This window comes from Argiope bruennichi, chromosome X1 (assembly GCF_947563725.1).
Source record: "Argiope bruennichi chromosome X1, qqArgBrue1.1, whole genome shotgun sequence".
NCBI lineage: Eukaryota > Metazoa > Arthropoda > Arachnida > Araneae > Araneidae > Argiope > Argiope bruennichi.
This window is the reverse complement of record NC_079162.1, coordinates 73,055,540-73,068,598: the sequence shown is the minus strand read 5'-3', so window position 1 is coordinate 73,068,598 and position 13,059 is coordinate 73,055,540. Positions and strand designations below refer to the sequence as shown.

Below are 13,059 nucleotides of genomic sequence, written 5' to 3'. Positions count from 1 at the left end.
TTAATGATTTTCTGCATTTCGTAGAAGAAAGGGGAAGTTATTTATTCATATATATCTAAACAGTAAAAGAATAAGTATCAAGAAATGGAGGATTTGCTACTTAAAATGTTCTAATAAAAAATTCTTTGTGTGAGACTACATATTGCTCTCTGAGAACATATATTAGAGTCAGTAAAATCAAAACTTCATTAAGATTTATTGATTCCTTTGCAGGCTGTTTGTTTGCATAAAAGTAATATGAGGAGAGAAATAGAATTAAATATAATTTAAATGTTGAATAGCAGCATTTAGCAAAATGATTTCTCAAACTCATATGTATATATGCACTTAAAATTTTTATACAATGTATATTTCATTTTCGGGATTATTATTTACCTTTTTTGTGTGTGTTTTTTACAGATATGGCTTGAAAGTTGATATTTGGGCAGCTGGTGTCATTACTTACATTTTGCTTTGTGGATTTCCTCCCTTTGTTAGGTAAAGTATTTAAAATTTAACTGTTTTCTAAAGATTAGTATTTCATATGCTTGACATAGTTTCTAAAGTATTTTGCGGTAAATTTGTATTTTTTTAGAACTTTAGTAGCAAATTTTTACCATACCGTTGCCACAGAAACAAAAATATGAGTGTCTGGAAGGGTATAGCAAATCTATGAATCAAAATTTAAAAAAAAGTTTTTTAAAAAGCTTATTGTATATTTATTGAAACATTAAAAAATTCGATTGATTCATGTTTTGTGTATTATTATTTTAATGCTACTAACATATTAGCTAACATTGTCTACTGTTGAAAAATGTGATTAAGTTTTGTAGAAATAATTTTGTTATGATAATTTTATCTCTTATTTTGGAAATTCATAATTTGCATTTGAGCTTATATGGTTTTTTGGGACAGGCTGTCCATTCAGACTGCAGGTGAGTGGTCTTTAGCTATGGAGCTGAAGAAAAATTAGATGCAAAAGACCAAGAAATTTGAAAGTCAATGAAAAATTAACTCTTAAGTTTTCTTGCTTTGCATTTCTGTTGAATCCAACTGCTTCTGTTAATGTGGGAAATTCTTGTTTAAGTATATCTATAAATTCCTCCATCTTGCAGATATATTTTGGCCCATGAGTTCGCATTATCACTCTCTCTCTCTCTCTCTCTCTATATATATATATATATATATATATATATATATATATATATATATATATAATATAATATGGATATTCTTCTGTTAATATAGTTACATCATGCTACACAGATTTTCAAAGCTTGCCCTTTTACTGTTGAGAAATGGGTTCAAAGAACCCTTCTGGTCATTTGTGGATTAATTTCAATCGGCAATCTAGTGAATTACTCTGATGTGTAAAAATTAAGGACGAAGTTAAATTAAATTAGCAGATCGAAGAGGCTGAGCAGATTGAAAGACCAATTAGAAGATTTACTATGGTTAGGTATGGTAGCACATGCTATAAACGCAAGAATTGGACAGATAATCAGTGGGGTTGAGTACTCTTTACGGATGAAAACATATTTAGTCGGAATAGCGATTATGTACGCATATACATGTGTAGAGAGCGGGAAACCCATAATAACCCCTCCAACATTATCGAAAGGGACCGGCGTGGAGGTCGCAGTGTTCTCGTGTAAGGAGGCATTATGTCATACCGACCTTCACAACTTCGAAGGAGATTCAGTCCCTGGGGCCCGTTATTGTAACGATATTCTCCTTCCGTATTTACATGTTTTTAGAGGCGCAATGGGACCGCAGTTCCTTTTTTGGACGACAATGTGCCACTTCATCTCACAGTAGCTGTCGAAGAGCTGTTGGACAGTGAGAATACTGAACTCTTGGATTGGTCATCAAGATCTCCGGATCTAAATCTCATCGAGCATGTATGGCATTTTCTAGGGAGATGCTTGGTAGCAGGTAACTTACCAGCAGTAACGATTCCGGAATTCCGTTTATTGTTTGGGGAGTACTACCGATTTATTCTTCACATTTTGATACATGATACCCATTTGCATCAGAGAGCAAGATAATTTAATATCAAATATCACTTACAGTGAGTGTAATTCTAAAACTTGCTTAGAAATTTTACTTTTTAATTAATATGTAGTAGTCATTGATTTAAGACATTTTTATCCTCCCCTTCATTAAATGACAGTATATTAATTCTTTAAATAAAACTTTATTCTCTTCATCAATAGTACTATAATTCCCAAATTTTTCAGAATATAGTTTATAATTTTAAGTAACAAATAAATATTTAAACAAATTTCAGTACTTCAAATTTGATTACTGAACTTAAATTATAACTATTAGCATGGTGCCTTAACCAGGTGATCATCAAAGCCTATCTAGTTCTTTTGAACCTGCTTTTTACAGTGTAATCTCTTGGTTCTATTTTGCAGTTTCCAAGTTTATTAATGGAGGTGATTGTCAGTTCTGGATCCTTTCCTTTTGAAGCTGTTTAGATGTTTAGAATATTAAGGCTACAAAATCGAATTTCTTTTTCATTCCAATTTTCTTTTGTCCTGCTTCATGCCAGAATTTCTTCAATTATCTAAATACTGTTTATACTTTTTAAATTCTTCTGAACTATATTGTTTTTATTTTTCAGTCGAAATAACGATCAGGTTGAGTTATTCGATCAGATATTGGCTGGAAAGTACGAGTTCACTAAACCATTTTGGGATGACATATCTGATTCAGCTAAAGTAAGATTTAGACTAGTTTTGTTTAGCTATTTATTGTAGTTAATGTTCATACTCCAGTTTAATTTCCGGAGGCTTTTTTTTAATCTCATTTTCAACTAATGTATATTGGATGTGCAATATTTCGGTCTGTTTAAACAATTAATTGGATATAGATTGAATAACTTCTTTAGTTTTGTTATGTCTCAGAGTGATATATGTAGAATGGAACATTTTTAATTTTTAGAATATTCGTTTTATTAGAAGGTTAGAAGCAATAACAAACCTTTTTCCTTAATTATACCTAGAGTATATAGTTCTATTTTTCTAAATACTCTACTTTTGTAATGTTCTTGTGGTTATCATTTTGTTGTCTATAATTTTAAAAAGCTTTATAATTTGTAATAATTTTCTTAAAAGTAAGAAGAGACTATTTCTGACTTAATTTTATCCTCTGATCTTATTTCTGCCCCTTTAAGTATTACAGCTAGATTTTTTCCTCAGGCTCGGACTTCTTTCAGTAATAATATTATAATGAATGGATTTAACATTTAATTCATATTATGAAAATTGCACTTTTAGTGTGTGTACACAAACAAGTAATGTCAGATATTTTATAAAAAATTGTTTCAAAATTTCAGTTGTGTAGCATTAGGGTTGTCATGGCACTGGGAAATTGCAGAGAATTTAAAAATCATTTAAAAGGGGGGGGGGGGAATGCTGGAAAATTAGAAAATTTCCTTAAAAACTGGGAAAATACAATAATATTTTTAAGTTCCTAGATTCCCCTCATCTTTTTTTTTTTTTTTTTTTTTTTTTTCATTTAAAAAATGCTTATTTTTGAACTTTGCAAAAATAAAAGATCGTAGCCACTACACTAAAAGCGAAACAACTTCAATCGCGGAAACTCGCCCCCTTTTTTTTGTATAGATGAGTTTAATTTCGATTTCGGAGACGTCTGTCTTTCCATGACATTTCCAGATTCCATCTAATGATGATGCGCGAGATTCCTATTAGTGTATGAGAAAATAGAATAAATGTTACTGGCAGGAATAGCAAAATCCAATTTGCAGATGCATCGGGGTGATGCTTAGGCATTCACATGCGAGTTTATTGAATGGTTTGTTCATTATTTGAGAAATTGTGAGCTTATTCAGAGTATATTAGAAATTTTTTTAAAACAATGAGCTGCTCCAAATCCGTATTTAATACAAATAGGACAGATAAAAATATGTATCCTGACTTTGCTGAAGGGATTAAAGAAGTTCAGCAAAATCCATTTGTTGCGTACTATTCGGTTTGTAGGAAGATAATAAGCTTAAGTAATATGGGCAAACAGGCATTTACTTGTCATGCCAAAAAAAGAAAACGTAAAATTGCATGCCAGTTCAAAAAAAGTCATAATTGTTATTGGACATTGTATCTAAAAGGAATAAATGAGATGGTATCCAAAGTCCGAAAACGTCAAAATTGATGTTCGCAAATAAGCTGATTCCGAACTTTTTAGTTAGTAATTTAAAGCTGATCTTCTATTGGCATTAAAACTTATTGCATCACATTCGTCCTTTAATGCATTCAATGTTATATCGGAAATATTTTTATATATGTTCACTGATAGTGAATTCGCCAAAAAATGTTATTTAGGTTATACAAAATGGTTGTACGAAATTTGTTACGGATTATCTCCGTTTTTTCAACATCTCTTAAAAAATCTTGTAAAAAATAATGCGTTGACGGAACTTTAAACCGTATTTCACAAAAATAACAAATGGTTCTTATTATAAAATATTGATAGGAATTAACGAATTGTCTCCACAAAATATTGAAATTTATTTTGTATTTATGTGTTTTTATATATATTTTAAAATTCAAGTTTTGAAAATATTTTTTTACAGGAACTGATTACAATGATGCTACAAGTTAATCCTGATGAACGTTATTCTGCTGCTGAAGTTTTAGATCATCCCTGGGTTCATGTAAATATATTTTTTTAAATTTATTTATTATTATGCACCTCTGAGTTCAAGTTTATATTTGTTCTTGAAAATAAACAAAGATGGAATTACTTCAGATTTATTGGAGAAAACTTGTTTCAGTTTTCCAGTTTTGTCTGCATCACTTTTATGTAGTCTACATCAATATCAGTGTTATAAATAATTATTATTGCAGTTAAAAATTATTTGGAAATAACTAAATGCAATTTAAGTTAACAGATTATATATAATATAACACTCGTTTTTTTTTAAATTATATTTTATAGGCGGACCTCGCTCACAACACTGACATGCAGAATTCAGTGTCTAGAGAAATCACCATGCATTTTGATCACAAACCGAAATTGAAATCTGCTGGTATTGCACTAATTGCTGTAAGTAGCTGATTCTAAGAGCTTGTGTAGCATTTAAAGGAAATAATTTTGGGTCTAGTCTTCCATCCATCCATGTTATCCAGAAAGAAAAAAATTATTGTCAAAATGAGGATTTTTTTTCTGTCTTTTCCCTATGAAATACTATGACATATTTATTCTAAGTAATATATTTTAATTTTTCTTATGTTTTTGATGAAACACCCACCTTGTTATGTTAATCACATTCCTGTGAAAAATTATTTGTTTGGAATGGAATGCTTCCAATATTTGTTTCCTTGACTTGATTCCATTTATGGAAGTAAATAATTGCAATCTTAAAGAGTAGCTTTTATTATTATTTTTTTCTAATACACTAATCAGAATATTTATTGAAATTAACAATGAATGATTACAAAATAAATATTTTGTTTTCATGTGATATGGCTTTCTTGTTTTTCAAAGTTATTGTAATGAATAGTCTTGTTTAGTGTATAAAGTGTTACACTTAAACTCATCATATTATTGTATACAGTTTTATTTTTCTAGTCCTGTGATTGTTAAATATTGTAGTCTTTGGACGATAAAACGTGAACTACTTATCTAAAATTTTGTATGCCAGCACTTTGTGCTAAATGAATTTTTCTTAGCTACATTTCTCTTCTAGTCATTTATAATAAACAAGGAGTTTTTAACATCTAATTATTTAATCAAATATATGTAAGAGTTATCTATGTAATCAGTCTTGTATGTATCTTCAAAATTTTGATATTGTATAATTCTCTTTCCAAACTTCTATTTTGTTTCAATTTCAATTACATATAAATACTGGCATTACTTATAGATGTAATAAATTGTCAGTCACAAGAACTAACATTTTCTGTTACCATATATTAATCCTCTTTGAAAATGTTTTCTGTTAATAATATTCTTCGAGACTGGCACAGCAGTTTCTTCTCCCAGATGTAACATCAGCTACCTGCCTTTTTACTGATACTGCTCAACATGTAACCATACATAGATGATTAGATGGTAAGTTTTTTTTTTTATTCTTATCTCAAGAAATATTCAGTATATTTATTTTTTTAACATGTTTTCCTAACCAATAATTCTGTTGCAAGCTTTAAAATGCATTTCATGAAATGTTTCATTTTTAGTGTGGAATAATTGCAGAATTTGAAGTTTTCATTAAATTTTGCTTTCAAAAATATTAAAAACATTTATATAATTTTAAATTAGTAGGAGACTGGATGATATTTTAAAAAAGATTTTTCTATTGAATTGTCCTTCTAATCCTCAAAAAAGTTTATTTTTCTGATTTATCCGTTTTTATATATATATATATATATATATATATATATATATATATATATATATTAATCCTCGGAAGTTTTGATATTGGATGCATTTATTTAAGATATTTCATCATTTAAACGGAATGCTGAAACAAATTATTCCCACTTTCATTGTAATATTTTTTCTCAACAACTGCACTTTTATTTCGAGCAGTTTCTATTCTGAACTCGTTGTCTAACAAAGCTGTTCAAAATTCCCTTCCTCTTCCCGTTAGAGAAATGTTAATCGACAACATGGGAAAAAAAACTTTCTTGAATGCGTGTTTCCTTCTAAATAAAAGCGCGAATTATTGCTTGAAAATTTCTTAGTAACTTGAAGGCTGGTCAATAAAATATGCAGTTTTTGTTGATTATGTGTAATATTATTATTTTATTCACTGAATAGAAAAAGTTGATTCCATTGAATCAAGGGAAACTTAAAATTTCTGTATATAGATTTTATGTTGTTAAATTATTTAATGTAGGATCAGGAATTTTGCTGTCATTTTATTTTTAAAATAAGACTTAATTTGGCATGCTTGTTTTTTGTAGTTCATTATTTGAAGTTATTTGTATACTAACTGGTTTAATTTCAAAAATATATTAAATGTTCACTTTTTTGTTTCATAATAGTACTCTTTAAATTATTTTGCTCAAGAAATATGGAGACTTAATATATTCACACATATTATCTTCATTTTAGAGCAGTGATAATTTAGCCTAGCCGTTTTCGGTTATAAAAATATATTCATATTTGTGTGATATATCATAGAAATTGTATTTAAATTTTGATTTATTTCCTGTTTCAGACATTTTTTTTTTCTCTTCTTGTTAGCTTGAAATTTTTTAATTGTTCTTTTTCTCCCATTATTTTCAGGTTACCAGGTTGGATAAAGTTAGAGATAACTCGAAGTTATCAGCTGATTTTGGATTTTAATGTGAACAAGAAAGTTAACAGAATTTTAATAATGATCATTTCAGTTTTGGTTTGTCCATTAGTGTATTACTTGGTGCTAACTGTAAAAAACGAAAAGAAACCCCTTTCAGCAATAGTTTGTGAAAAAGTAATGTGTACATTTATGCTATTTTTTAAAGTTGCTTATGTCTTAACAGCATGTTTTATAAGTATGTATAAAGTTCTAAGTAACTAGACAATGTTTTTGTGTATTGTAGTTATTTTTTTATAATTGTTTCAGCTTCTTTTGAAACAATTGAATTGTCAAGCACATGTTTGCAAACTTTTACAAGATACCTAACTGGTACAAAAGATTTTAATCTGTCATAGATTAGAAGCAATAATTGCCTTAATAATTATATTATATCAACTTTCTGCATGTCAAGTATTTATGTAGTCTGTTTTCAAACATATTTGATGTTCTATTCTTTAAAATTTCATTGGAAGACAGCTACCTCAATACTACATTGTCATTCCACTGTTGCTGTCTTTTTTTTTATTATTATTTTGTAATATAAGTATATTGATTTAAATTATACCATATATTTGTTTGAATATGTCCATTAATGAAAGAGAGGGTGTTCGCTATGTATCAAATAGATGAACAATATCAATTTCAAATGTACGAATTCATTGTAATTAATGATCGACAGAATTCAGATAAATAAATAATCATCTTGTATTTAATTCCTCCCTCTGACTTAATATTTAAATTTTGCTATTTTTGAAAGTAATAGAGTTCAGACAAGAAATTTATAATTTCCTTTTTTAAAAAACAGTGAAAATTATCAACAGAATGACTTAAATTTGACAAATAGTATAACACCCTCTTTTAATATTAATATTAGTTATTTTTATAAATATTATGAAATTTTTAAGCCCAATGTAAAAAAAAAGTTATATGAAAATTGCCAATTTATGATTTTATAGTGCAGCATAAGAATTGGTTTGCTGCAGTAAATTGAGTTTTAATTCCTCTCTGTGAATAATGTAGTACTGTTGTCACAAATTATATTTTATTCATTCGTTCTATATTTGTTATAAAATGCATTTTTTTTTATCTTTATAATTCTTAGCTCAAAGCATGTGACTTTTTCTTTTAGATTTATATTTAATGTGTCCATTTTTTTCGTCTTCAATCATAGCAATTAAAGATATGTTTGAAAATTGTATAAAAAATGACATGGTTTAGTTAGAAAATCATTTTTTTTCATATGTTAAGAATCATTTAATGAAATTTAAATCTATTTAGTTAATATAAAGATTGTCATTATTTAGTTTATATAGTCAATAACAGTCTGTTAAATACTATGCATTTGGTATCATACCGACATGGCTGTAATTATAGTATAAACTTTTTAAAACATTCCTCGTGTCACAGATTTTTAGGTTTGCTCAAATTTGCGAGTTGATTTTGTAACTGTAGTCACTATTATATTGAAATGTATTGCACTTCTGATAGTTTTGATACTTTTGACATGCCACTAAGAAAATCATGGATTTCAGATCAAATATTTAGTTGCCTTAAAGTCAAAGTCAGTGTTACTTAAATTATCTGAAGTATTTTCTAAAAGAATATTTATTCGGACCATTTTCTTTGGTTTATGAAGATATTTTTAAATAATGTATGGTTTAATTAATTATAAAGAGAAAAATCGTTCTGATGATTGAGTGTCAGTATTGTAAATGAGTGTATGTTAGGCTTTACATTAAAAAAATATGTAAATGTTATAGCTTTGCCGATATTAATTTGGCATTATATTAAGAACTTCTAAGTTTTTAAAATATTCTGATAGCAATAATTGAATATATTGTTGTTAATTTACTTGTCTTGTAGATTAGTGAAAACAGATTATCCGCCCAGTATAGTAAGACCCGTCCCAGATGGGCCGATTACCGCAGCTGTACCTTTACAGATAAGTTTTTATTAATTAAAATTTTAGCTCTCAGTTTATACAACATATATACTTTGAAAGTGTCTGTGAAGGATTGTTTAGGTTATTTCATTGCATCTGAACTTTTATAACAGGCAATGAAATAAGCGTAAACAGCATGAAACAAATTATTTATCTTTATAGTTTTGCAACAAATGTGCTCATTGTAACATTAAGAATCGAATGTATTTTATTTTTCTTATAATCTTAACTTATCTGATCATCATTAATTGTACTTACAAAATGAATTTGAATGTAATATTACTGCTAATATTAAACTGAATGAATGGAGGTGTGTTTAAAATATTGTGTAATAAGAACAGTGTACTTTCTAAAAGTAAGCAATATAACCGTTGTATTAAAATTAAATGTGTGAATTTTTTTACTGAAATCAGATAGTGAGAAGAAGAAAATCTGCCTAGAAAGTATTTTCTAAATATTTAGTTTTTATAAGTTCATATTTCATGTTGTAGTTGAAATAACAGAATAAATCATTATCTTCCTTTTTGTGATTTTGTCATTTCTTAATTGGCACACATATAAATTGTCTTGTGTTGTTAATTATCTTCTTTCTGCTACAAACTGAAGTTTGCCTTCTTTATTACTGCCAGTAATTTATTTGTCAAAATTTTAATTCATTTAAAGTAATTTTAATTTCGAAAGTTTTTAAAACAGTTATTCTGTTTTATATTGATTATGGAGTAATTTCAAATTAAAAATATTAGTTCAAATAAATAAAATTCAAGATTTTATGTAATGAGACTAACTAAGAAAATAAATTGTCAATTTTAAAATTCGGTTTCTTTAGAAACCGAATTTTAAATGTGGACAGGAAAGCTCTGACAGGGTTGCCTCGGCGCGGAAAAATACAAAATATTTTAAGTTCCTTTTTTTTTTTTTTTTTTTTTTCCCCTGTCTAAAAATTGCCAATCTCTGAACATTGCAAGAATAAAAGATCGTTCTGTTTCTATAAGATTCTCGGATTGCAGATACTAAGGATGCGCGAGACTGCTATAATTGCATGAGAAAATAGAATAAATTTCTCTTGCGGGAATAGCAATATTAAATTTGCGGAAACATCTCAGTGGTGTTTAGTCACTCGCACATTAGTTAATTGAATGGTTTGTTTATTATTTGAGAAATTATGAGCTTATTCAGAGTAGATTAGAATTTTTTAAAAAACAATATGCTGCTCCAAATCCGTATTTAGTACACGGATAAAAATATGAATCCTGACTTTGTTGCAGGTATTATAGAAGCTCCGCAAAATCCATTTGCTGCATACTACTAGTTGTGTAAGAAGATAATAGGCTTAAGTAATATGAGCAAACAGGCTCAACAGGAGGAAAACATAAAATTGCATGCCAGTTCAAAAAAGTCATAATTGATATTCGACATTGTATCTGAAAGGAATAGAGGAGAAAATGATAGTCCAAAAACGTCAAAATTGATAGCCTCAATAAGCCGCTTTCGAACTTTTTTTAGTTCAAAAACAGTAATGTAAAGCTTATAGGCATTAAAACTTATTGCATCACATTCGTCCTTTAATGCTTTCAATGATATATCGGAAATATTTTTATATATGTTTACTGATAGTGAATTAGCCAATAAACGTACCTTAGGTTGTGCAAAAATGTACATTATTTGTTATGGATTAAATTCGTTTTTCCAACAATCTCATAAGCAATCTTTAAACAATAAAAAATTGTAATATGCGTTTGACGAAACTTTGAGCCGCTTTCCACAAAAATACCAAATGAATCTTATTGTTAAATATTGATGCGAATCAACCAATACCTTCCACAAGATATTGCAATTCAATATTTTTAAGGAATACCATTGTTTGAGAATTTCAAAGAAGTTGTATCCAGTCTGTACTTGCAGTTACTTTTACAAATTAGAATGGATGGACAAAACGTAAATTAAAAAATTTTTGACGTGCCGATTTCGTGGAAGTTCCTGGTTCTGAATTTTTATTCAACTTTTGTTCTTTCCACTGTGTGGAAAATATCAGTGTTTTGGGAAAGTCAGGGGTGTTTGTGCTCCGGGGAAACCCCGGAATTCCTGGGATTTTGAACTTCGATACCCGGAAATTCCGGGGATCGTCGTTCAAAAGGAAGTAGGAATAATAATGAATTATTTATTTTGATCTGGGTAATTTTGTTTGCTTTGAAAGCAGAAAACGCAAGGGCAGTGTGTGTGGTGAAAACTTTTCCTTTCTTTCTCCAAAGGCAGTGATAATGCGTGAAAAGGGGGGGAAAACTTCTTTTTTGTTCTTTCCTTATTGCGAGTTATGACTCATTCCCCCGGTTCTCGGACATTCTCTTCTGGATTCTTTTCGGCAAGTAGGCGCGGCAGAAAAAAAAGGGAGAGACTTCGTTCGACCAGATGTGCGATCACGTGACCTGGGTTCAAAGGTCTTAATTTTGCAAAAAAAGTAATTCATTGAACTTTTATAATTAGGTCATTCAATACTTCATAATTGTAATTTTTCATTTCTCCCCCCCCCCCTCTCGAAACTCCAAAATGTCGGTAGTAAGTCCGTAAAAGTTTCAGGGGATTTTTTGGGGCCCCACAAACACCCCTGGAAAGTACTCTTAAAGTTTTTTACAACATAAAGAAATACATAGATGTCAAAAAAAATTTCTGTATCTGTCACGAGCAATAATATTATAAATGCTTGTTACAATAAATTGATTCTGCTAAAATTAGCTTCTTCTCTAATATTTTCACTATTTCTTTAAAAAATTCAGACATCTGAACCAATGAAGCTTTTCTTTCCATTTTTGTTAAGCATTTAATGAAGAACTGTGTCAAAAGAAGCAAAACCATTAGACACTTATTTTTGATGGAGCTTAATCCTGAAAATGTAAGGCTGAGAAATATTACCGATATTGGAATAATGACTGCAAGTTACTTGATTCCTAGTGGTGCTACTAAAATTGAAAAAGAAAAGAAAGAGGCTTTTTAGAAGAGTATTTTATTTTTGTGAAGAATACTATAAAAATATTTGAACGCATGTTCAAAAATTTTGCTGCTTTAAAAACTGCATCTTGTTTAAATCCACATTTATTGAAGAACCTTGCTTTTTCTACTCATTAAAATTATGGATTATTGTTGTTCCATTATAACTAGCACGTGAGTGATGTTCGCGCATTTCCCCTTACATCGCATATACGTGCTGGGAACATGTTGGGAATTTTTTTTTCACAGTTGTGTTTTTCTCTGCCTGAGCATAATTATCTGCTGTCAGTTCAGATGTATTTTATTAGAGATTTTGACTATATTGGAGGAATAATTTAAAATGATTTATTATTTCATGTTTTAAAAATGGAAGTATCATTTATGTCCCAAAAAATAATGCAAAGCAAGTTATAAATTTTGAGTTAATCGATTTACAATCGAAAACATTTGATAAAGTCCATAGATTTTTTTAACAACTGTATACATCTCAAATTTTGTGATTTACGGATTTATATTTTCGACATTCCAATTAATTTTTTGTAAGATATCGCTAAGGGATTCGAGTTCTAAATAGAATGAAAAATCGATTCAAATGATACCATAAAATACTGAAACACAGTTAACTACATCTAATGTATCATTAGAAAGTTAATTTTCTGAATTTTAAATGTAAGAATCGAATAGTTTTTTGTAATTTGTAAAGAAATAAACACAATTTTGCTAGATTTTAATTAAAAAAATCCAGATTTTCATTATTGAATTCAGGACCGGATTATCAATTAGTCGTCGAAGCAACTGCTTAGAAGTCCCGATTTTTGTGTGGGGGTCCAAGGATGTTTTTATTTAT

The 13,059-nt window shown here is 28.8% G+C and overlaps 1 protein-coding gene across 1 annotated transcript in view; it reads left to right on the top strand.

Annotated features, from left to right (window-relative positions):
• LOC129958260 (serine/threonine-protein kinase DCLK1-like) overlaps positions 1-9,745 on the top strand; it is a 34,880-nt gene extending 25,135 nt beyond the window's left edge. Inside the window, exons 11-15 of the mRNA XM_056070582.1 lie at positions 400-477; positions 2,609-2,705; positions 4,577-4,657; positions 4,942-6,057; positions 7,237-9,745. Of these exons, the coding sequence (XP_055926557.1) occupies positions 400-477; positions 2,609-2,705; positions 4,577-4,657; positions 4,942-5,061 (376 nt within the window). The 3' untranslated portion in view covers positions 5,062-6,057; positions 7,237-9,745. The remainder of the gene's footprint in view (positions 1-399; positions 478-2,608; positions 2,706-4,576; positions 4,658-4,941; positions 6,058-7,236) is intronic.
• Positions 9,746-13,059: the final 3,314 nt, after the last annotated feature.